At 37.4% G+C, this 25,346-nt stretch overlaps 1 protein-coding gene across 1 annotated transcript in view; it reads right to left on the reverse strand.

The window, feature by feature from the left end:
* The window catches only part of LOC307149048 (B-cell receptor CD22-like), a gene marked incomplete at its 3' end in the record, with an annotated part of 41,184 nt that extends 31,033 nt beyond the window's left edge, over positions 1 to 10,151 (reverse strand). Inside the window, exons 1-4 of the mRNA XM_079855077.1 lie at positions 10,134 to 10,151; positions 9,786 to 9,858; positions 2,314 to 2,658; positions 1,967 to 2,215 (exon numbers count right to left, since the gene is read on the reverse strand). Coding sequence (XP_079711203.1) covers positions 1,967 to 2,215; positions 2,314 to 2,658; positions 9,786 to 9,858; positions 10,134 to 10,148 — 682 coding nt within the window. The 5' untranslated portion in view covers positions 10,149 to 10,151. The remainder of the gene's footprint in view (positions 1 to 1,966; positions 2,216 to 2,313; positions 2,659 to 9,785; positions 9,859 to 10,133) is intronic.
* Between the last annotated feature and the right edge of the window lie 15,195 nt (positions 10,152 to 25,346).

A 25,346-nucleotide genomic window follows, 5' to 3' on the forward strand; every position in this document is an offset into this window, starting at 1 on the left:
ATTTAGACGTGGCTGTGTTCAAGAGATAACAACGATATAAATACTGTTCGTTTTCTCACACAAACCACTCGTTTCGTGTCTTAGGCCATCAATGTGTACTTACTTAAAATATCAAAATTGAAACTACTGCGGAAAAAAAGACACCTACATCTTGGATGCCCTTGAGGTAAGCTAAAACATACCAAAATTTTATTTCAAAGTGAACTATCCCTTTAAAAAAGAAGAATGGGAAGATGTTTATCATTATGTGGTGGTTGTGTACACACACTGCTGATACATTTATGTTCAAACACCATGTAAAGTGAATTTTGCAAAATAGGTGCCTTTAAAAATCTTAAAAAATCTTATAATACTTCAGAGCACAGACTTACAGTACCAGTCAAAAGTTTGGAAACATTACTATTTTTAATGTTTTTGAAAGAAGTCTCTTATGCTCATCAAGCCTGCAGTTAAAAAAAAAAAAGTAATATTATGAAATATTATTACAATTTAAAATAATGGTTCTCTTTTTTAATATATTTTAAAATGTAATTTATTTTTTGTGATGCAAAGCTGAATTTTCATCAGCAAGTACTCCAGTCTTTGGTGTCTTATGATCCTTCAGAAATCATTCTAATATGATGATTTGATACTCAGTTATTATCAATGATGGAAACAGTTGTGCTGTTTAATATATTTTTTTGGAATACTTTTTTCAGGATTCATTGATGAGTAAAACGTTAACAGCATTTATTCAAAATAAAAACATTTCTAACAATATAAATCTTTACCATCACCTTTTATCAATTTAACGCATCCTTGTTGAATTAAAGTACTAATTTCTTTAAAAAAAATAGTTATTGTTCCCAAACTTTTGAACGGTAGTGTATATTGTTACAAAAGATTTCTATTCTAAATAAATACAGTTCTTTTTAACTTTTTATTCATCAAATAATCCTGAAAAAAGTATCTCAGGTTATAAAAAAAATATTAAGCAGCACAACTGTTTCCAACATTGATCATAAATCAGCATATTAGAATGATTTCTGAAGGATCATAAGACACCAAAGACTGGAGTACTTGCTGATGAAAATTCAGCTTTGCATCACAAAAATAAATTACATTTTAAAGTATATATCTAAAAAAAAAACATTATTTTAAATTGTAATAATATTTCATAATATTACTGTTTTTTTTTTTTTTTTTTACTGCAGGCTTGATGAGCATAAGAGACTTCTTTCAAAAACATTAAAAATAGTAACGTTTCCAAACTTTTGACTGGTACTGTAAGTCTTAAAATCTTTTTAAAGGGAACACTTCACAGATTATTGTAGATTTTTATTTTAAATTTACAAAAAGCATCAGAAGTTTAATTTTATGAAAATAATAATAATATAATAATAACTTTTTTTTTATATAGCACTTTTAAAGCAGCTTCTTAAGGCGCTTTACATAATAGAACAAGCACATTTAAAATACAACACACAGTGAAAAAAATAGAATGAACAAAGATAAAAAAAAAAAGTCAAGTAAAAGCTAACCTAAAAATATGCGTTTTCAAATGAGAGAACAAATGTAAAATTTATATTTTTATATTTTATACAAAATATAAATTTTACAAAAAATATTCAACTAAAACTTCAAGAAAACAAATTTTAGGAAAAAAAAAAAAATCAGTGCGATTTTTGGAGCGCAGGACCAAACTTTGCCACTAGATGACATCCAGACTCCTCTGATGACCATATAAGGACTCTTCGATTTCCATATATGGATTAAGTGATATAAACTACAGTCTGCATGCTTTCAAATGCTTTATAGTTTGTCAAGATTACTTTAGGTTTAGACTAAGATATTATTATTATAAATGTATAATGGCAAGTGTCCCACGGGTGTTGGATAGTCTTAAAAATAGTGGTTAAAACATTTTTATAAATCATAAATTCAGATATTTATTCCTTGTAATGTTTGAAAGTCAATCTGTACTCACACATGACATTGAGCTGAACATCAGGAGAGATGTGAGTGTGTCCGTCTACAGCACAGCTATATCTGCCTGAATCCTCTCTTCTGACTGACTGCAGCAGGAGTTCATTGTTTCTGTCTCTTCTCTCAGTTAATGGCTGTGAGTTTCTGTACCAGATGAATGTTGCTCTGTCAGTCAGAGCGCAGCTGCTTTTACATCTCAGAGTGACTGAATCTCCCTCTGTCACTCTCTCAGGAGACTCCACCTGAAGATCTGAACACAAAACACACATTATATCTAGTGCTGCTGTCATACACTGATTATTATTCAACATAATGCACAGAAGAAGAGATAAACCTCACCAAACTCACCTGTGACATTAAGAGTCACTCCTGGATCACCAGTATATGTTCCATCATCTTTATCAGTTGTGATTCTGAAATAGTACATGCATGAATCCTTCAGTGTCACATGACTCAGTCTGACGGTGCAGTTCTGCTGTTGATCTCCCAGATACTGAAGCCTCTGACTGTATTCAGGGTCCTTAGACAGATCTGGAGGCTCATCACCCTTTTCAGGGTTTTTGGTCCAGAACGCTTCCTTTATCTGATGTCCAGTAGGGTATTTATAAGTGCATCTCATTATCACTGTTGAGTCCTTTAGTGCACAGATGTGTGAAGGACTGTAACTCACACTCCAACCAGCACTAGAAACCCCTGAAACACAGAATTCATCAAACTGTAAATGTTGTTTTATCTGTTATATTGGGCCATGAAACATGACAATACTTTATTACTATATGAAAACAGCGACTCATTACAGGAAATATAAGATAAATGTGAATAAATAATCTCAGTGTGAATTACTTTAAGACAGAGGAGTGAAGAGAGAACCAAGAAATCAGCCAAAAACAACAAGCTGCACAATTACAGTTTTTCTGAATTGCTAAAACACATTTCTTGAAACCATCACTCACTTTCTCAAAACCTTAAACACAAAAGCAAATGTTCAAAACTCATTCAGAGAATCTCTGACTCTTCTGGCAAAATCAAACAATGCTTTCAGATCTTACACACATCAGTCAATATTAGAAACACTACAGATCATTCGTTAGACACTACATGAAGAATGGAGAACACAGAATCCAAAGGGTGCAGTTACAGGAGAAATATTTAGTTATATATTGTAACAAAGTAAACAAATTTTGCAATTATGTAAAAATAAAGTAGTGCTGACACCTGACAGTGGTGAGTGATTAAATACTGTATGCACTGCAAGTACTGTATAGTATTGCACTGAATATTGTATAGTATGGAATGTCTGTATATTCAGCATTTGCATACTGTGAAATACAGTGACCAACTGCAGAAGCCCAAAAGGTTACAGTAAAAAACTGTAAATGAAAAGCATGTTACTGTAAAGTACAGTCAGAAGAGTTGAGCAACTGCAGAATCAAGGTCAGTGAGAGAGATTTATTCTGCTTCAGCTTCACGTCTTCATGTCGGTCCGGCCGGAGAATATCATCTCTGCAGGAGAAGAGAAAAACCCTGAAGCAGATCCAGCCTTGACAACATTCTCCACACCTTCCTCTTCCTCTTCGTTCATCACCTCTTTCACACACTCTTCCTCCTCTTATACTCATACTCTTCCTCCTCTTATACTCACACTCTTCCTTCTCCAACTCACACTCTTCACCCTCTTATACACACACTCTTCCTCATCTGATACTCATACTCTTCCTCCTCTTATACTCACACTCTTACTCTTATACACTCTTCCTCCTCTTATAATCATACTCTTCCTCCTCTTATACTCATACTCTTCCTCTTATACACATACTCTTCCTCCTCTTATACTCATACTCTTCCTCTTATACACATACTCTTCCTCCTTTTATACTCATACTCTTCCTCCTCTTATACTCATACTCTTCCTCTTATACTCATACTCATACTCCTCTTACACACATACTCTTCTTCCTCTTATACTCATACTCTTCCTCCTCTTATACTCTTCCTCTTATACACACACTCTTCCTCCTCTTATATTCATACTCTTCCTCCTCTTATACTCATACTCTTCCTCCTCTTATACTCACACTCTTCCTCCTCTTACACACACTCTTCCTCCTCTTATACTCATACTCCTCCTCTTATACTCATACTCTTCCTCCTCTTACACACACTCTTCCTCCTCTTATACTTATACTGTTCCTCATCTTATACTCATACTCTTCCTCCTCTTATGCTCACACTCTGGGACCGCAGCCCCAGCAGTTTCACCCCAGCAGTTTTGCCCTGTCACATTTCATTTTTAAATCTTAGCGACTGTTCTGTCCTAAAACTATCTAATGGTTATTGTTACTCCTGCTGTTATTTTTTGCTCCTGCTGTTACTCCTTTAACCCTTGTGTGGTGTTCATATTTTGTTACTCAGCCAGTGTTCGTGGGTCTGGTAGACCCGCTGCATTTTTGGGTTTTTAATTGAACACAATCAAAAATGTTATGTTAAAATACTCAACAGATGTTTACTTCATCCCAATTACAAGCAATATAAACAGCATATATGGTTAATATTTTCTCTTTACCTTTGTTAGATCACATTTAAGAATTGCAACCTCATGTGGGAATGGCAGGAGTAGAAACACAAAACTCACCCTAGCACTCTTTCACACTTACACACAATCTCTCTCTCACACGCACGCACACACACACTCATGCACACACATACACACACACCCACAACACACACACAAAACACACACCCCCACACACACACACACACACACATATACATGCACATACACACACACACTCACTTGGATATGTGGTGTACGGTCACTCTCCATAGGCATAATGGTTTTTCTAATGTACAAACTGTATAATCTATCCCCCTACACTAACCCTACCCCTAAACCTACCAATCACAGACAACTTTTGGCATTTTTTGAATTTCAAAAAACTCCATTTAGTATGTTTTAGTATGAGGACACAGATGTCGTCATAAACCATGTTTACGTTGTAATACCCATGTCATTATACACATTTGTGTCCTCATAAACCATATACAAGAACATACACACACTAACAGCAGGCCCTGACAGGAGGAGGACAGAGTAAAGGTACACAGGACCTACAATTTCCATACTTTTATTAGCCCCGGGTCCAGTGGACCCGAACATCCTGTGTGTAATGTAAATGTGTAGGGGGGGTGTACAGTGTGTTTTCATTGAAAAGGTGTTCTGATATATATTCCTCACAGAAAATGAGCCAAGCCCAGCCAGCACAGCCATGTGGGGCCCAAATGGGTTTGACCTGGGCTATCTAACTGGGACCCAGCCAGTTTTGTCCTCGGTTTCCATGTAGGCCCCACATGGGTTTGCCCAGATGAAATGAACACTGCTTAGTGTGCACAGTACAGGCTGTTAAATGTAACACTTAATCAGTGTTTGAGGTAATGAGATAATTAAGTGATTGATCAATGATTGTGCATTATTGATGAACACCTGCTGTTAACAAGCAGAATCACTGAAGGAAAGAGAAACACAAGAGCTACTTCCAGCCACAACCTTGGATGAAATCAACTGAAGATAAAATACATTACATCTCTTAAGATCTGATTAAACAACTCCACAGACAGCATTACCAGCTTCACTTATTACTAACCAGACTGACTTTATTTATGTCAGACGTCTACAAAGTTTGATTTGATGTTACCACTGTGGCGATCAGTGTGTGCTTTAGTCAGGCTCTTGACTTTTTAACATTAGTTTTTCTCTGGCAGCTGTGTCTGTTTGTTATGGCGAGAACAGCAAGAGAAAATATAATCAGATGCTGTAAGCTGATTGATGATAAGAGTATAATCATCATGTGGTGGCTTAGCTCATTGATTATGTGTGAGCTTTATATGGGTAGTATGTTATTTATTTATTTATTTATTTTTGTTGTGATTCTACAGAAAGAGAATAATAGAATTTAATCAGAACGTCAAATGATTTTTAACACACCATTTACATATTTTGGGCTCCTGTGAGACTTACTCGCACACAGACATCAAGAATCAGCATATGAATCTCAACAATGGTGACATGCTTCATGCTGCAATGCATTCTGAGTGCATCATACGAAACTTATCCATAGCTCCCAGAATGCATTGCAGCATGAAACATGTCACCATTGTTGAGATTCATATGCTGATTCTTGGTGTCTGTGTGCGAGTAAATCTCACAGGAGCCCAAAATATGTAAATGGTGTGTTAAAAAATCATTTGACTTTCTGATTAAATTCTATTATTCTCTTTCTGTAGAATCACAACAATAAAAAAATGAATAACATACTACCAGTATAAACCTCACACATAATCAATGAGCTAAGCCACTACATGATGATTATACTCTTATCATCAATCAGCTTACATTATATTTTCTCTTGCTGTTCTCATCATAACAAACAGATACAGCTGCCAGAGAAAAACTAATGTTAAAAAGTCAAGATCCTGACTAAAGCACACACTGATCGCCACAATGGTAACATCAAATCAAACTATTACTTTCAAATAAGTAATCAACATCTAAACCTCTTCTTAATTCTTTTCTGTAAACGTCTGACATAAATAAAGTCAGTCTGGTTAGTAATAAGTGAAGCTGGTAATGCTGTTTGTGGAGTTGTTTAATCTGATCTTGAGAGATGTAATGTATTTTATCTTCAGTTGATTTCATCCAAGGCTGTGGCTGGAAGTAGTTCTTGTGTTTCTCTTTTCTTCAGTGATTCTGCTTGTTAACAGCAGGTGTTCATCATTAATGCACAATCATTATTCAATCACTTAATTATCTCATTACCTCCAACACTGATTAAGTGTTACATTTAACAGCCTGTACTGTGCACACTAAGCAGTGTTCATTTCATCTGGGCAAACCCATGTGGGGCCTACATGGAAACCGAGGACAAAACTGGCTGGGTCCCAGTTAGATAGCCCAGGTCAAACCCATTTGGGCCCCACATGCCTGTGCTGGCTGGGAGGCCAATGAGTCTCAGTTTGAAAAAATAATTTATTGTATAATTTTTCTTTTGATAAAAAATGAAAACGGGTCCAACAGACCCGAACACCATACAAGGGTTAATGAAATAAAATAATGCTTGTGTCATGAACACTTCAATCTCCAAAAACGAACAGCCTGGTATAATAAACACACTTTATTTTTGAAAGCCTGGCATAACAAACTTTTGCATAGACATTCAAAGGGCAGTTATTAGTCTAAAGTCAAGATAACTCTTAATTCCTTAAGTTAATTAATTCTGCCTGGGGTTAATGCGTAAACTTGAACACAAATAAAACTTAATTTCCAACAGGCTGAAAGTGTGAACATATTATTAATTTGTTGGAGACATAACCAAGAATACAATTTAATTTAAATTTACCTTTCAGTTAGGGCTGGGCGATTTAAATCGCGATATTATGCGCATTTCGTCAGTAAAGCCGGTTCCTTGATTAGTAGTAAATCGCCTTCACCTGCTTTCAGATGAAGCGGCATTTAGGGCTGAGGAGATAATTAAGTGATTAATTTAGTGATGATTGAGCGTTATTGAAGACACCTGATGTTAACAAGCAGAATCACTGAAGAAGAAAATCACAAATTGTAAGTTACCATTAAGGTGATGGGTGTTTGCTTTAGTTGGGCTCTAGAGCATTATATGTTTACTTTAATATTTACTGTTGTTTGTCTGCTGTTATTGATTTATAACAGTCAAATTAACAAAGTAAAATGTTATCTTATAGTGTTGGTTATGTTTTGACATAATCATGCTGTGATCTGAAAAAGGAAACTTATTGAGATAGTTTGGTTTAACTTGTTAGCAGCAGTTTAGTGATTCTTCAGCCTATGATTATCAGTACTTTACTTAAAATTCAAAATATTTAATAAACATTGTTCTGATCAAAAGACATTCAGATAAATTAATTTAAAACACAGACATCAATAATCAGCCTGTGATTCTCAACAATGGTGACAATAATAAAGCATGTTGCAGTGGCTGCCACCAATCACAACTCATTAATGGCTCCCATCATGCATTGCGGTATGAATAAATTATGATCTGAATTGTCTATGTAATTTACTTTTCCTAATTGAATATTCTGCTCCTCACCATTGTTGAGATGCATAGACTGAATCTTGACATCTGTGTGTGCTTAAAATAATGATTTTTTTTTTAAACAACTTTTAAGAAATCCTTTATATTATATCAAAAATTCTGGGCATTTATGCAGATTCACTAACCAACAACATAAATCGAAGTCAGAAAGAAGGATTTTAATGAGTTCAGTGATCAAGTTCAAATGATGATTGTCATAACATAACCAACACCATCAGATCACTTTTTTCTTTGTTCAACTGGTGATTATAATTCAGAAACAACAGACAAACAAAATCTAAAGTTAATAATATATGGGTCAAGAGTCCAACTAAAGCAACCATTGATCGTCATAACGGTAACTTACAATTTGTGATTTTCTCCTTCAGTGATTCTGCTTGTTAACATCAGGTGTCTTCAATAATGTTCAATCATCACTAAATTAATCACTTAATTATCTCATTAACTTAAACACTCTTGAGTGTGGACTCATACACTCCCAGGAGTGTTAATTTAACACTGGAGTTTTTGCTGTGTACAAAGAGCCGTAGTTAACTGACAAGCTGAGCCATATTGCATTAATTATCGCTGGCGATACGTCCGCGATATTAATGCGATATGGCTCAGCTTGTCAGTTAACTACGGCTCTTTGTAGTGAATGCCGCTTCATCTGAAAGCAGGTGATGGTGATTTACTACTAATCAAGGAACCGGCTTTACTGACGAGATGCGCATAACAATATCGCGATTTAAATCGCCCAGCCCTACTTTCAGTGCGGACATACCATTATGTTACCATTACCACAATTACAGAAAACACAGCCTCTTCTGTGTGTGCAACACCTCACACATAATATCGATCAATCAGTGTTTTTCAGCCGTGGAAAGAAGTCAATAAAACAGCTGGAGAACAAGTACATCACATAACGTTACATAACGCTGGAGAAGCATAACATTACATTTACCCCAGGAAAGCCATTTACTGACCAAAGCACATTAGTTGGCTAGAAAAATGATCTATAGAGACCATTTGCTAAATATGTGCACTATATTAGCCTACATATTTATTAGATTTTTACCTATATCACTACAATATTATTTTGTTGTTAGTATAATAAAAACACATTATATTTAATTAGAGTTGTTATTTTTGACCTTTAATAATAATAGCTGACAGGGCTCTGTATGTTTACAGCAATGTGTGAATTTTTTTATTTCCTTGAGAAAAATAAACATGTATCTATTGTACCTAAAGTTTATCCAAATTAATCGATATTGAATCAAATCGGAATCAAATCACAATAATTGAATTCGAGAAAGAGATTGAAAATGAAGGTTTTTTTTTTACACCCCATCAATCCCCCTTTCATAATCATCACTCCAAACTAAACTCAAAAGTTGGCAGCCCTGATGAGCTTTGATGGAGGGTGTTGCTGAAAAGCAGAAGAAAATTTACAGACAGAGTGAAGAGAGTTTTGTCCAATCAAATGCTCTGAACTTTGAGAAAGTCCCTCCCCCTAAACCATGTGACACTGACCAGCAAGTAGCAAAAGACTATTGGACATTTCTAAAAGGAGTGTTTGACATGTTCAACACAAACTTCCTGTTTCAGAGAGAAATATGTGAGAACAGGACAGAAGAAAGTGCAGATCAGCCGCTCATGAGGCCTTAAATAAAACATCAGAGTGTTTCTAATGTGAATGTAAGAGAGACTCACCGTGAATCATGAGCAGAAAGAAGATCAGAGGAAGAGGAGGAGCCATTCTGACCCACATCAGCATAACATATATCTATAATACAGCATTCAATTCAATTCACATTAATAAGTTATGTAGGCCCTATTTCAGAAATGTACATATACAAAATAACAGTTAATCACAAAAAATTAAACAATGTAATAATTTAAGGCAGAAACAATGAGCTCATTGAAGTAATGAATACTTGCGTTGATATATTCATCTCTTAAACAAGTATATGTAAATCACCCTATTCTTATCATTTCTCATGTAAAGACACGTATGTTATATGAGCAATAATCATTTAAGCAAGAGTGTGTTTGTCTTACCGTGTTGAAGCTCATCAGATCAACAGCAACCAAATGACTGACTGTTTTAACACAAGCACTTTAGCTTTACAGTGAAGCTTTGTGTGGTTAACACTGTTTATTAACGAACGCCCATCGACGGAAATATCACTGTCCCTCCCTCAACAAGAGAACAACATTACTGAACTAAACCTACTTAAACAGAAATGATGATCTTTTTCTGTAAGTTGAAGATGTATAAATGTGAGGATGAATGTAGATGAATGATAGTGATTTACAGGTGAAGCTCATCAAGGTTGATGTCAGACGCAGGAGATGGTGACCTCTGGTGGCAGTTTGAGGGATTGAACGAGCACATATGAGACGAGATGTGTCTGACTGCAGAACTATATACGTGACAGCAGTTTCAGGCCAGCAGTTTCAGACCAGACGTTAGGAGCTGACGATCACCTAAAGCCTGCTTTATACCAGAGATGGTCTTATTACTGGGAGAGACCAGGATCTGAGGATCTACCATTGTAAAGTGTAACAGCTGACTTTTATCATGTGTTCCTTGACAACCAATCGCATTACAGCCTTGACGTCACTGAGGCTGTGCAGGGCCGGTTCTAGACATTTGGAGGCCCTAGGCAAAATATATGTTGGAGGCCCCCCGCTACGCCCTCCTCCCCTCCACCTTTCAGAATTCACGAGTTCACACTTACATCAAATTAAATAGAGTAAAGATCATGCGTATTTGGCGTGCTGTCCAGGGGAAGGTTCTGGGCTCTGAATTTTGGCCCGAACCCAGAGTATTACCCCCGTTTGTGATAGGAATAATCTAGAACTATTGCATTGTATTTTGGATTGTGTTGTTTACATCCAATAAGAGATTATTAAAATCAAAGTGAGGAGATGGGGTGGTGGAGGGATGCTGATAAACTGTCAATGAACAGAGGTAAGTCTGCAGTATATATACCTCTTATCTCGTTGATTGGGTTGATTAACTGAATGTGTGTCACTCGTGTTTAATTAGGTTTAATTATCTTAACTTTGTTATTAAAACATCATTAAATAAAAAGCACTTGAAGCAATTATGATTCCTAACCATTTTATTTATACAAAACCTTTTATCAGTATTTTTATATTTTTACTTAAATGTGCATATTAATTTAACTTTAATTAAGTTAAACACACAAAAAAATGTCATCTGGACCAGCACTTATTATTCTTATTCCATGGTCTACAGGGGCTCTTCTGCTTCTTCTTTTTTTTTTTAAAGGGGTCATACACTGGATTATTTTATTATTTTATAATGTTTCCTGGGGTTCCCTTATAATGTTAGTATGATTTTAACATAAAAAATTGTCATAATTTATAAATAAAAGGCATTTTTCCAAGCCTGATTTTAGCCTCTGATTTGAGCGCTCTGTTTTGAAGGGGCGTGTCTGCTGTGAGACTTCAGTGTAAACGCCTGTGATTGGCTGACATGTTTGCATAAGAAATAGCTAATATTACATGTGGAACTCTCTCAAAAACTTTTACTACGTTTTTACTATCGGTCTTTGTCAGACACATGGGTTTGTTGTGTGTGACATCACCGCGGCGCCATTTTTGAGGTATTGCTACTGACTGAGAATTAAAGAGATTACAGGAGTAGAAGTAAATAAAATAACTAAGATAACTAATAAGATAACTATCTAGATAAGAAGTAAATATAACTCGCAAACCTGGAGAAGCAAAAGAAAACTGAGAAAAGGCCATACCGAGATAAACTCGATAAAGATGCCAGGGACCGTTATTTGGAGAAATTGTCATCCATTCAGAACATAGATCCATATGAGCTGACTGCAGTAAGTTGGAGTGCTGACCCCGCATTGCTACCTCCATCCTCATATTTAGACATTGTCAATTATCTTGTTTATGGTATAAGCACAAAATACCAGTGAATAATTAAAAAAAATTATAAATCTCTGGAAGCCCACGGACATTTCACTAATGGCTGGGTACAGGATTTATTTACATTCCTACCGAAGGACTGCGACAACACAGTAGTGACAGCAAAGGTATGTTTGCTGCAATGATGATGATGATGATAATGTCATGTTAACTGTATATCATCAGTGCCTGATTAAGGATGGTTTGTTTAGTTTGAACGTGTCAAATAAATTGTAATACTACCCTCTTTTCATGCATTTTTTTCTTTATTTTATTAATTACACAAACCAATACCTAACACAATAAAACAGAAACATTGTTCCAATAAAATAAGTCATCATCATGAAACAAATTGTCTGACATATTACTGAACTACAGCCAAAGTGAGTTGTTGTCTACAGATCTTGCACTCGCAACGGCTGAATGACACACCACTCAAGCCCTGGGCCATCATCAACTTATCAGGGGCTATAACTTCTGGTCACTGCACATATATGGCAGGAATTGCCGAAACATGCACACATGTTGCAGCTTTGCTCTTCAAGTTGGAAGCAGTAGTTAGATGCAGAGAGACAACAACAGTTACTGGCCAATCTGCATACTGGATGATACCAAGTAACATCACTAAAGTGAGGTAGGACACAGAATAGACTTTACTTCTTTACTGTCTACGTGATTAAAAAAATAAACCCAAACCCGCGTTAAAATCCCTGGCCAAATTAGTACCTATACTGTTTTTTGACAAACAGGTCATGTGGTAATTTAATTGCCGTCTGAATCCACATCTCTGAGTTTACAAGAAGAGATTCAAAATTCCATGCCTAAGATGTACGCTTTTATTACTGAAATGCTGGAAAGTATTTACAAGAACACTATTTCATCGCAGCTCCACCTCAGTGAACAAAAATGGGAAAAAGAAGAAAGCATGTAAAATTTGAAATGGTTATGGCAGCAATATATGATCCAATTTTAAAATATGTAGGCTAGGCTATTATAGGCTATTACAGTTTGGATTATTTTTTATAATATACCATGAGTCCTAATAAATGCAGTTTCAACTATTTCTGAAGTGCTTCTTTTATAAAGAACACCGCTTTCTCACATAAACAGCCCCTGCACGAGAGAATAATTGATTCTCGAGCCGTCGATATCAACCAATTCAGCAGCATCGTCACGGACAGCGCCGGGTAACGTCGCACGTAAAAAGGTATATCTTAAGCAGCTTTCTAAGGTATGATTCAGGGAACACGCCTATCAATGGTATACCTTCAGTTAAGTTATACCTTACGAGTCTTCGTAGCGCGTTAACAGACAACGTTATCGGGAAACCCAGCCCAGATTATGTGTAATGCTGCATTGCGTCATATTGACTAGTCTAACACACCGTTAAATCTGATTGGTTTCTCTACTTTGGGAAAATGTTCTGTTTGGAATTGTTAATTGGAAAAAAGAGCAATTACACAAAAACAAAATATTCTTAATCTTTTTTTGCTAACAAAATTTTATATAGCCTACATAAATGTACATTTTCAGGTCAGAAACCACATGTTTTGCTTACTGAAGTACAACATTACTTTGAGACAATCTCTGACTCCTGTAACAAGAAGACTTTAAAAACAATTTAAATATGTAAGTCTTTTAATCTTTTCCTTTGATATTCTGATTTGTTAGGCCTGTCTTGTGTCGTCTTTTTTTTCCCTTTCGTTTATTTGTTCTACATTTTGACTGTTTCCTTCTTTGTTTATTTAATGTTCTCAATAAAAAAATAAAATAAAAAAATAAATAAATTTGATTGGTTTTCATTCATTTTGCGAAACGGTGACGTGTCACGCACTCACGCTACTCAACATCGACGGGTCGTCGAAAACAAAAGTGAAGGGTCTTTCCATGAATTAGCCAAGTGTACATGTGATGCTCACTTCGAGGAAGCGCTTTTGCCGTCCGTTTATGATCACATGATACAGGATTCATGAAAACTGAGGTAATTTACTGACGTTACTGGGATAAAACCTGTTTAAATAAAATGAGAAATGTTCCTTACAAATGTATTTGTTTTTCCACACACCACACAAAGAAACATAAATACCAAATATTTTATTTATCAGACAGCTTAACAGAAGAATGAATTTCGATATGATTATGTCATGGCAACCCACTGTTTCAAACACTATAACTTTTAGTTTCTACAACAGTAATATATACTATTTAATTTGTGGGTTTTTTTTATCTCAATGGGCTCTTTTATATTAATTTGAAACACATATTTTGCATGCTTGCAACAAAGTCTATTTTACGATCTTGATCTTGTTACATGCTCTAAGCGCTGTACAGGCTAAGAAAATTTTTTTTGGTGGCCATGAATACGCTTTTCTTAGAATAAATGAATAATCAAAAGAGTTCGTTGGACGAACTGATTAATTGATTGTAATATTAATTTAGTTAAGGTGAAACTAAAGATAACCCAATTAACTGACCCAAATATTAATAATTAATTATTAAAATTTCCCCATTTGAGCTAACTCATTACAGCCCCAATCTGAAGAACAAACTCTATACTAACAGATAAAAAAAAAAAAAAAAAAAAAAATAATAATATATATATATATATATATATATTAAATTAATTTATATATAAATTACACACAAAAAATTATACAAATAAGAAACAGACTTTACATCAGTCCAGCACACAATTACTGTCATTCTCTCACAAAGGGTCAAAGAGAACAAATGAGTCTTAATGTGGGTGATGAACCTGTTTGTATTGGTTGAGGTCTGAACAGATGAAAATAAATTATATTTGAAAGGTAAATTATTCCATAACTATACAATCATCCACCAATAACCAATCGTTCATTAAATGATTGAACACAGGCTTTGTGTTCGCTGGTCTCTATCTCTCATTTGACGCTGCTGTAGATCACTGATGCATCTTCCACAATCTGAACAGTAGATCGCCTAAACAATCAAAACAAACAGGAGCACAACAATATTATAGCCCAGATTATATGATCTGTGGTTGTTAAGATAGTACTGGTTAAATTGGTGCTGGTTAAGCTGGTGCTGGTTAAGTTGCACTGGTTAAATTACTGGTTAAATTGGTACCGGTTAAAGGGACACTAGGTAACTTTTTAACCTTAACTGAACAGCGTCGGAGTCAGTGGAATGGCAGCCCGGTCTCACCCCAAAACGTTGTGTACTGACGGGTCTTGACCATACGGCAACATACGACGAAAAGGGTACCCCTAAAACGTCCATATGAGACGGAGACATAAGCGCACCAGCAGCGCCTCCTAGCAGTACCCTAACGCATACCTAAACCTACCCATAACCCGAATCGTCACATATGGACGTTTTAGGGGTACCCTTTTCGTCGTATGTTGCCGTATGGTCAAGACCCGTCAGTATGTGACGTTTTGGGGTGAGACTGTTTTAGGAATGGTTATATTACTTATTTCGGGTTGAATGGTGGTGGTTTCGCACCCCCCTGGTGCCCGAGAGCGGAAAAAACTCACTTGCAACTTTGGGCCGGCGGGTCGGCGTCAGGAAGTATCGCGTGATATCAGGTCTCGCGATGTAACGAATTGCTTGACGGCACTGCACACGTACACGCCCCCATTCAAGCACCGGCTATGTATAAGCAAAGGGCAACGATTGATTGAGTTATGGCTGAGCCTGTAAAAAAAGAAGCAGAAAGCTAGGAAATCTTTGTCGGAGGACCAACGAAAGAGGAAACGAGACTGACCAAGCAAGAAGTCAGACTCGAGTAAATATCGGACCGGCTTTTTCAGAATGGTGAGAACTGAGAGAAACAGAAGCCTGCAAAACGGATGCTGACCTGGCCTTATTGCTGTTGCACTTGTAAGTATCTTTGGAATAAACCGTGTTTAATATTTAAATTTCAAGTATTTGCGACCTCAGGATGTTTGCTATTGTCTGTAAAGGTTTTTTATTATGATCGCTGTCTGTTACGGGCTTACTAGTAACGTTACGCTAGATACTATAACTTTGATGTTAGCATTGTCATTAGCAAACACGTTTGATTTCTGTAGTTGTTTGGCCGTTCCTCTGTCGGTTTTATTTGTGTAACTTACACTTTTATTTTATGTCACTAAGTCAACGCGTCTGATAGTAGGCAATATCAGACGCGCAAAATGTTGCACATATCATGATCGAGCTAGAAAAAACGTTCTGATGTTTTCTTAGACAAGCAAAGGTAAACCATCATTCTACCAGATGAACTTATAGACCTTGCTAATATAACTTTAGACAAATATTAGCCTCCGATATATATATATATATATTTTATGCTCATGCCCATTCTCCCAAAAACAAACAAACAGGAAAGCAGTAGTTCGCCTCGTTCATATCGTTCGTTCCCGGTAAAAATACTAGTATGCATGACAACACAATAAAAAAAAAAAAATTGCCATCAGTTGGAAAGAACGTATTGCTTTACTTGCCTCGGTAGACATAACTGGTTTTGAAATAGCCGGTTCCTCTGCTCAGCTGGGTTGACAGCTGATCAGCTGGGTTGCTCGTGGCGAGGGGGGAGGGACAACAGTTCGTTTTTATGACAGAGTGTTTGAAAGCATTATACTACCAGACACTAGGGGGAGCTTCGTAGAGAAAAAACACTCAGACTTGCATAGTGTCCCTTTAAGTTGGTATTGGTTAAGCTGGTGCTGGTTAAGCTGGTGTTGGTTAAGCTGGTGTTGGTTAAGTTGGTTTTTCTCACCTCACTGCAGCATCAGGCTGATGAACTCTTATATCGTCATATTGACATTCATTCTCCTCTGCTCTCTTCATCTTTGTCTTTCTGTGATGTTGGACAGTTGTGTACAGGATCTCCTCAGTATCTCTGGATTCAGGAGTTTTTCCTCTGAAACTTCTGGGTTTCACACTGGCATACAGAGCGTCTTTGGCTGAATCCGGTTCAGAAAGAGGCTTATCATGGACTGAAACGCTTTGTGACGCATCAGAATAGAGATCATTCTGAAATACAAGAACATTTTCAATTATTATTAAGACATGTAAATCAGTTTGATCTGAAGATTCTCAGTCTAGAGCAGTTTGCCTCAAACTTTTCAGATCAAGTATCAGGTTATAGATCAAATCAATGTTGTGATGACTCAACAGCAGTGCAAAATATGAAAAGACAATGCAGAAAAGCAGAGCGCATGTGGCGGAAGACTAAACTTGTAGTCCATTATAACATCTACAAAGACAGCCTTCATGCTTTCAATATGGAACTAGGCAAAGCTAGACAGACTTTCTTCTCAAATATTATAAACAGCAATTTAAACAACACACGCACTCTTTTTGCTACTGTAGAGAGACTGACAAACCCTCCAAGCCAGATTCCCAGTGAAATGCTCTCAGTGAACAAGTGTAGTGAGTTTGCTTCGTTCTTCTCTGAGAAAATCAGTAATATCAGAAAGGTGATCAGCACATCCTTGAGTTGCACTGAGGTCAGACAGATCAAACCACCCGAGAAAGTAGTTACTATGTCTGATTTCAAAGAAATTGATGGCAAAATTTTGGAAGAAACTGTACAGCACCTTAAAACATCAACATGCGCTCTTGACACACTTCCCACATCATTTTTCAAAAGTGTGTTAAACAGTTTAGAAGCAGATCTCCTAGAAGTGGTAAATGTCTCACTTCGCTCTGGGAGTTTTCCATACTCCCTGAAAACTGCAGTTGTCAAGCCCCTCCTGAAAAAGAGCAATCTGGATAAGACTATATTAAGCAACTATAGACCGATCTCAAATCTTCCTTTCATAGGCAAGATCATTGAAAAAGTTGTCTTCAATCAGCTGAACAAATTCTTGAGCTTGAATGGATACTTTGACAATTTTCAATCTGGTTTCCGACCGCACCACAGCACAGAGACAGCGCTCATAAAGATAATAAACGATATTCGCTTAAATACTGATTCAGGCAAATTATCAGTGCTGGTACTACTCGACCTCAGTGCTGCATTTGACACTGTTTATCATAACATACTTCTTGACAGGCTGGAAAACTGGGTGGGGCTTTCTGGGATAGTCCTAAAATGGTTCAGGTCATACTTAGATGGGAGAGGTTATTATGTGAGTATAGGCGACCATAAGTCTGAGTGGACATCCATGACATGCGGAGTACCTCAAGGCTCAATTCTTGCACCACTCCTGTTCAACCTGTATATGCTCCCAATGAGCCAAATAATGAGAAAGAACCAAATTGCTTACCACAGCTATGCAGACGACACACAGATCTACTTAGCCCTATCGCCTAACGATTACAGCCCCATTGACTCTCTGTGCCAATGCATCGATGAAGTCAAAAGTTGGATGTGTCAAAACTTTCTTCAGTTAAACAAAGACAAAACTGAAGTCATTGCGTTTGGAAACAAAGATCAAGTTCTCAAGGTGAACGCCTACCTTCACTCTAGGGGTCAAACAACTAAACATCAAGTCAGGAATCTTGGTGTGACACTAGAGTCAGACCTTAGTTTCAGTAGTCATGTCAAAGCAATAACTAAATCAGCATACTATCATCTGAAAAATATTGCAAGAATTAGATGCTTTGTTTCCAAACAAGACTTAGAGAAACTTGTGCATGCTTTCATCACCAGCAGGGTGGATTATTGTAATGGACTCCTCACTGGCCTTCCCAAAAAGACCATAAGACAGTTGCAGCTCATACAGAACGCTGCCGCCAGGATTCTGAGCAGAACCAGAAAATATGAACACATCACACCAGTCCTCAGGTCTTTACACTGGCTCCCAGTTAAATTTAGGATTGATTTTAAAGTATTATTACTGGTATATAAATCATTCAATGGCCTAGGACCTCAATACATTGAATGAATGAATGAATGAATGAATGAGGCATTTATATAGCGCTTTCATATGTACTACTGTACACCCAAAGCGCTTTACAATCATATCAAGGGATCTCTCCTCAACCACCACCATGCATGGACATTGCAGATATGCTTACTGAATATAAACCCAACAGATCACTCAGATCACTAGGATCATATCAGCTAGAAATACCAAGGGTTCACTCTAAGCATGGCGAGTCCGCTTTTAGCTATTATGCCAGCCGCAGCTGGAACCAGCTTCCAGATGAGATCAGACGTGCTCCTACAGTAGTCACTTTCAAATCCAGACTCAAAACACTTCTGTTTAGCTGTGCATTTACTGAATGAGCACTGTGCCAATGTTCGTCCGACTGTTTGTACTGTATTTTATTTTATTTTTCTAAACTGTTTTAATTATTCCTATTTCTTTTATTATTTTAATTTCTTCTATGTAAAGCACTTTGAATTGCCATTGTGTATGAAATGTGCTATATAAATAAACTTGCCTTGCCTGCCATTGATTCACACATGGAGTGGGGAAGAATAGGGCAGAATGAGTAAATTAAGTGACATGTTCATTCATGTGTTAATGAATATGCAATTAGAACAACAAACCTATATTAAAACAGTAAATATTTATAAGTATTCCATTAAACCATGGAAACATGATAAAGTCTTTGATAATGTTAGTTTCTCGTCAGTTTGTACAGTTACAGTCTGAGACACAGATAACGGCTGATCGACTGATTTTCTGCTTCTGTAAAGTCGTGTTGTGTTTAGATGATTTACCTCTTTCACTGTGAGATCTTCAGCTTTAACACTCCTTTGTTTCTTCCTGTTATAATCACAGACATTAACAGCATATGGACGAATGTATTAAATTAAGAGAAAATATGAACATTGTTTTTAAAGATTACTAATAATCAAACACAAATGGATAATTTCCTTTCTACATCAGACCAAAAGTGAACTTATACAATCACTGCAGTTTTTTATTGAGCTCACATTATAAACAGGATGAAGATGATGATGAAGATGATGAAGAATAATCCTCCAGATGCCGCTGTGATCATAATCACATTCCCAGCAGCAACATGATGAACTGAAAGAGGAAGATCATCATGATTAACTCTCCAAACTGATGAATGATGTGAAGATACAGGAGTGTGTTAATAAAAGCTTCACCTGTGACAGTTACAGCGTCTGATCTCTGAGATCCATGTTGATTGTGAGCCTGACAGTAGAAGCGTCCACTCTGTAGTGCACTGAAACTCTGTCCAGATCCAACAGCTGAGGTTTCATTCTCCTTAAACCAGCTGAAGTTCAGAGCAGGAGGGTTTGAGTCACTGATGCAGTTCAGAGTCACTGAATCTCCCCCCCAAGTCTGACCAGACTGAATGATGGACACTGAGACGTTCATGAGAGGGTCTAAAATAGACAAAAGAAACTCTAAATCCATGTTTTGCGATTGTTAATTCACTAATTTGTTTGTTGCAACAGTGACTGAACCATCATTAACTCACACATGACTTTTAAAGTCACAGCATCAGAGTATTTCTCTCCATGTTCATTGATGGACTTGCACTTGTATGTTTTACTGTCATCAGAGCTGATCTTTGAGATGTTGAAGATTCTTCCAGATCCTACAATCGTTCCTCCTTTAATCCAGCTGATTTCTGCAGGAGGGTTTGAGTCACTGGTGCAGTTCAGAGTCACTGAATCTCCCTCCACTATTACACCAGATGGACTGATGGAGATCACAGGTTTCACTGGAGGATCTACAGATGTCAGGTAAAAGTATTTATCAGAGATGGCTGGTGGAAAATGTTCTAGGAAAGGCTGCAGTTGGTTATTATTGGACAATTTCAGCAAACATCCCAGTTTAATTTTTCACTGTTTAAAGCTCAAAGTTAAAGAAAAAGTTTAAACAAAAAAGTTAACAAGGACTAAAACTATTAAGACTAGAATTTGAGAGGCTTGAAACATTTGCAATACAAACAAATGTTTTACCAAGTTCTGGATTAAGTTTGAGAAATTAATTAATTTCTGCAATTATTAATGTATATGTAAATATATATAGTGCAACTACAAAAACTGAGAGAAAAAAAATGCATGTTACATTTGTTTAGTTATTTTTTTTTATATTACTACAAGTCAATGTGTGATACCAAACAGGACCACATGGAGATGCCAAAAGACCACCGAGCGGGCAATACTTCCACACATGCTAGCCTGAAGAAACTTCAACTTGTGTTATCCGTTCGGACCAGTATATGCTTGTCTTGCAGCAACAGCAGAAACCGGTGGAGAGCAAGGAATACTGTGAGCAACTTGAGGCAATTGATCTGCCACTGGAGTCGAGTTTGCTCTTTCCCAGTTGACCTGAAGCCCCAGATGGCAGAGGTGTCTGAGCACCAGGTCTCTGTGTGCGCACAACTGATCTCGAGAGTGGGCCAAGAAGATGGTGGCCTCCGCGATCTTCGTAAAGACGCCGGGTGACAGGGAGGACTTTGTACTGGTATGCCCGTCCCTCGAACTCAAAGCGTAGTAACGGTCTGTGTCGAGGGAGAATTGAGACATTAAAGTGTGCGTCCTTCAGGTCGATCGCTGCGAACTAATCTTAGGAGCAAACACATTTGAAAAGGTGTTTCTGTGTTAGCATTTTGAACGGAAGCCTGTGAAGTGCCAATTCAAAACACGCACATCCAAGATTTTGCCGTAACCCACCGCTCTTCTTGGGAACAATGAAGTCGGGGCTGTAAATCCCTGACCTCACATCTGCTGGAGGGACCGGCTCCCCAGGAGGACTGCGATCTCTGCATGCAGAACAAGGGGCCTCTACGTCCGCCGTAGTACTGAATCGCATAGTCAAATCTGAACTACCCAATGAGCCAGCGTGACGGGCGCTAGCCAGGCTCCCAGCGACCGAACCAGCAGGACCAATGGGACCACAGACGTACCCGTGGTGGGGCAGCGAGGTGGAGGACAGGGACCCGTCCCGGAGTGGGGTCTGAGTGTGCAGTGCAACACTACCTGGCTCCACAGTTTGGCAGGGGGTGCGGGAGAAAGCATACGGCTTGTTCTGAGACACTGCTTATGATTTATAGGGATTAAAAAAGAGGAGTGGGTGGATGTTTATCATTATAGGGTGGTTGTGTACACACACTGCCAACACATTTATGTTCAAACACCATGTAAAAGTGAATTTTGCATAATAGGTCTCCTTTAAAAACCTTGTTAAAAATCTTAAATAAGTTTGGTATCTTTTTAAAGGGAACACTTCACAGATTATTGTAGATTTTTTGTTTTAAGTTTTAGATTTTATATAAAATATATATTTTACAAAACATTTTCAACTAAAACTTTAAGAACATTAATGTTAAATATCTGAACAAATTATGTGACAAATTTTAGGTTGATATCTAAAAAAAAAAAAAAAAAAAAAATCAGTAAGATTTTTTTTGAGCGCAGTACCAAACTTTTCCACTAGATGATATCCAGACTCCTCTGGTGACCGTATAAGGACTCTTCGATTTCCATATATGGATTGAGTGATCTTAACTACCGTCTGAACGCTTTCAAATGCTATATATAGTTTGTCAAGATTATTTTAGGTTTAGACTAAAGCCATATTCGCACGGGATAAGTATTACCTGGTGACCTCTAGTCATTTGTAATAATTGCGGAGGTTGTCTGAGATCTTAATCCCGTGCCAATCGGCAATGTTTGTGATTTGTAAAGTAAAAATTCCCCCGCAAATGACCTAATATATTTCTCCGAACACCGAGGTCCTGTGATAGTATTAGTCCCGTGCGAAACGGCATCTCAGTGATTTGGCGGGGTCATTTATAATTTTTTCAAGGTTTTTGTTTCCTGTGCGCTTTTTTATCCATCTTTCGTTGGAGTGTTTTGATAGTATTTTGGGTGCTGGGTCATACAATTTGCATAAAAATAAGGCTGAAAATCATCAGAGGAGCGACAAACAGAATGATTAGATGGAGATGGATGACATGTATAGCAGCATGTGGTAAGGAACATTCTTCAGTTTATCATATATCCTACAGCTAGACCTATAATAATTACAAGACATTTCCAAGCAATCGCTTATTGACATCATATCCGAGAGATAAGTCAGTATATTTGAGTAAAATCGCAGGCTTCGTTCATCAGAATTCAGATGTGTGTGTGAATAGGGCTTAAGATATTATTGTTATAAATGTATAATGGCAACTGTCCCACGGGTGTCTCATAAATTCTGATATTTATTATTTGTAATGTGTGAAAAGTATTGATATTAAAAATTATTATTTGTACCTGATTGTAAGTTTTTTTTCAGTGTGATTTTTGGGGAATTTAATACAATTAGGGTCAGTTTGACCCGGACCACACAGACTGTAACCAGAAATCTAAAGTGCATGAGGGTTAAAGAGAGAAAGTCAATCTGCACTCACACATGACATTGAGCTGAACAGCAGGAAAGATGTGAGTGTGTCCGTCTACAGCACAGCTATATCTGCCTGAATCCTCTCTTCTGACTGACTGCAGCAGGAGTTCATTGTTTCTGTCTCTTCTCTCAGTTAATGGCTGTGAGTTTCTGTACCAGATGAATGTTGCTCTGTCAGTCAGAGCGCAGCTGCTTTTACATCTCAGAGTGACTGAATCTCCCTCTGTCACTCTCTCAGGAGACTCCACCTGAAGATCTGAACACAACACACACATTATATCTAGTGCTGCTGTCATACACTGATTATTATTCAACATAATGCACAGAAGAAGAGATAAACCTCACCAAAGTCACCTGTGACATTAAGAGTCACTCCAGGATTACCAAGCCATTTGTCTTTATCAGTTGTGAATCTGAAATAGTACATGTGTGAATCCTTCAGTGTCACATGACTCAGTCTGATGGTGCAGTTCTGCTGTTTATCTCCCAGATACTGAAGCCTCTGACTGTATTCAGGGTCATTAGACAGATCTGGATGCTCTTCATCTTTCTTTTTATCTTTTGTTTTGGTCCAGAACACTTTCTTGATCTGATGTCCAGTAGGGTATTTATAAGTGCATCTCATTATCACTGTTGAGTCCTTTAGTGCACAGATGTGTGAAGGACTGTAACTCACACTCAAATCAGCACTAGAAACCCCTGAAACACAGAATTCATCAAACTGTAAATGTTTTATCTGTTATATTGAGAGATTTATTCTGCTTCAGCTTCACGTCTTCATGTCGGTCCGGCCGGAGAATATCATCTCTGCAGGAGAAGAGAAAAACCCTGAAGCAGATCCAGCCTTGACAACATTCTCCACACCTTCCTCTTCCTCTTCCTCATCGTTCATCACCTCTTTCACACACTCTTCCTCATCTTATACTCACACTCTTCCTCCTCTACTCTTCCTCCTCTACTCTTCCTCCTCTAACTCACACTCCTCCTCTTACACACATACTCTTCCTCTTATACTCATACTCTTCCTCCTCTTATACTCATACTCTTCCTCCTCTTATACTCATACTCTTCCTCCTCTAATACACACTCTTCCTCCTCTAACTCACACTCTTCATCCTCTAAATCACACTCTTCCTCCTCTTATACTGATACTCTTCCTCCTCTTATACACACACTCTTCCTCCTCTTATACTCATACTCTTCCTCCTCTTATACTCATACTCTTCCTCCTCTAATACACACTCTTCCTCCTCTAACTCACACTCTTCCTCCTCTTATACTGATACTCTTCCTCCTCTTATACACACACTCTTCCTCCTCTTATACTCACACTCTTCCTCCTCTTATACTCACACTCTTCCTCCTCTTATACTCACACTCTTCCTCCTCTTATACTCACACTCTTCCTCCTCTTACACACACTCTTCCTCCTCTTATACTCACACTCTTCCTCCTCTTATACACACACTCTTCCTCCTCTTATACTCACACTCTTCCTCCTCTTATACTCACACTCTTCCTCTTCTTATACACACACTCTTCCTCCTCTTATACTCACACTCTTCCTCCTCTTACACACTCTTCCTCCTCTTATACTCACACTCTTCCTCCTCTTATACACACACTCTTCCTCATCTTATACTCATACTCTTCCTCCTCTTATACACACACTCTTCCTCCTCTTATAATCATACTCTTCCTCCTTATACACACACTCTTCCTCCTCTTATAAACACTCTTCCTCCTCTTATACTCACACTCTTCCTCCTCTTATACTCACACTCTTCCTCCTCTTATACTCACACTCTTCCTCCTCAATTACACACACTCTTCCTCCTCAATTACACACACTCTTCCACCTCTTATACTCACACTCTTCCTCCTCTTATACACACACTCTTCCTCCTCAATTACACATACTCTTCCTTCTCTCCCTCTTATATTGTTTCCATCCATTGTTGCTATCAACATTCTATGCAACATTTTGAGTCAATTTAGGCACTTTAAACTGTCTTGTATTTTG

Source organism: Squalius cephalus, assembly GCF_949319135.1.
Source record: "Squalius cephalus genome assembly, chromosome: 2".
Lineage (NCBI taxonomy): Eukaryota > Metazoa > Chordata > Actinopteri > Cypriniformes > Leuciscidae > Squalius > Squalius cephalus.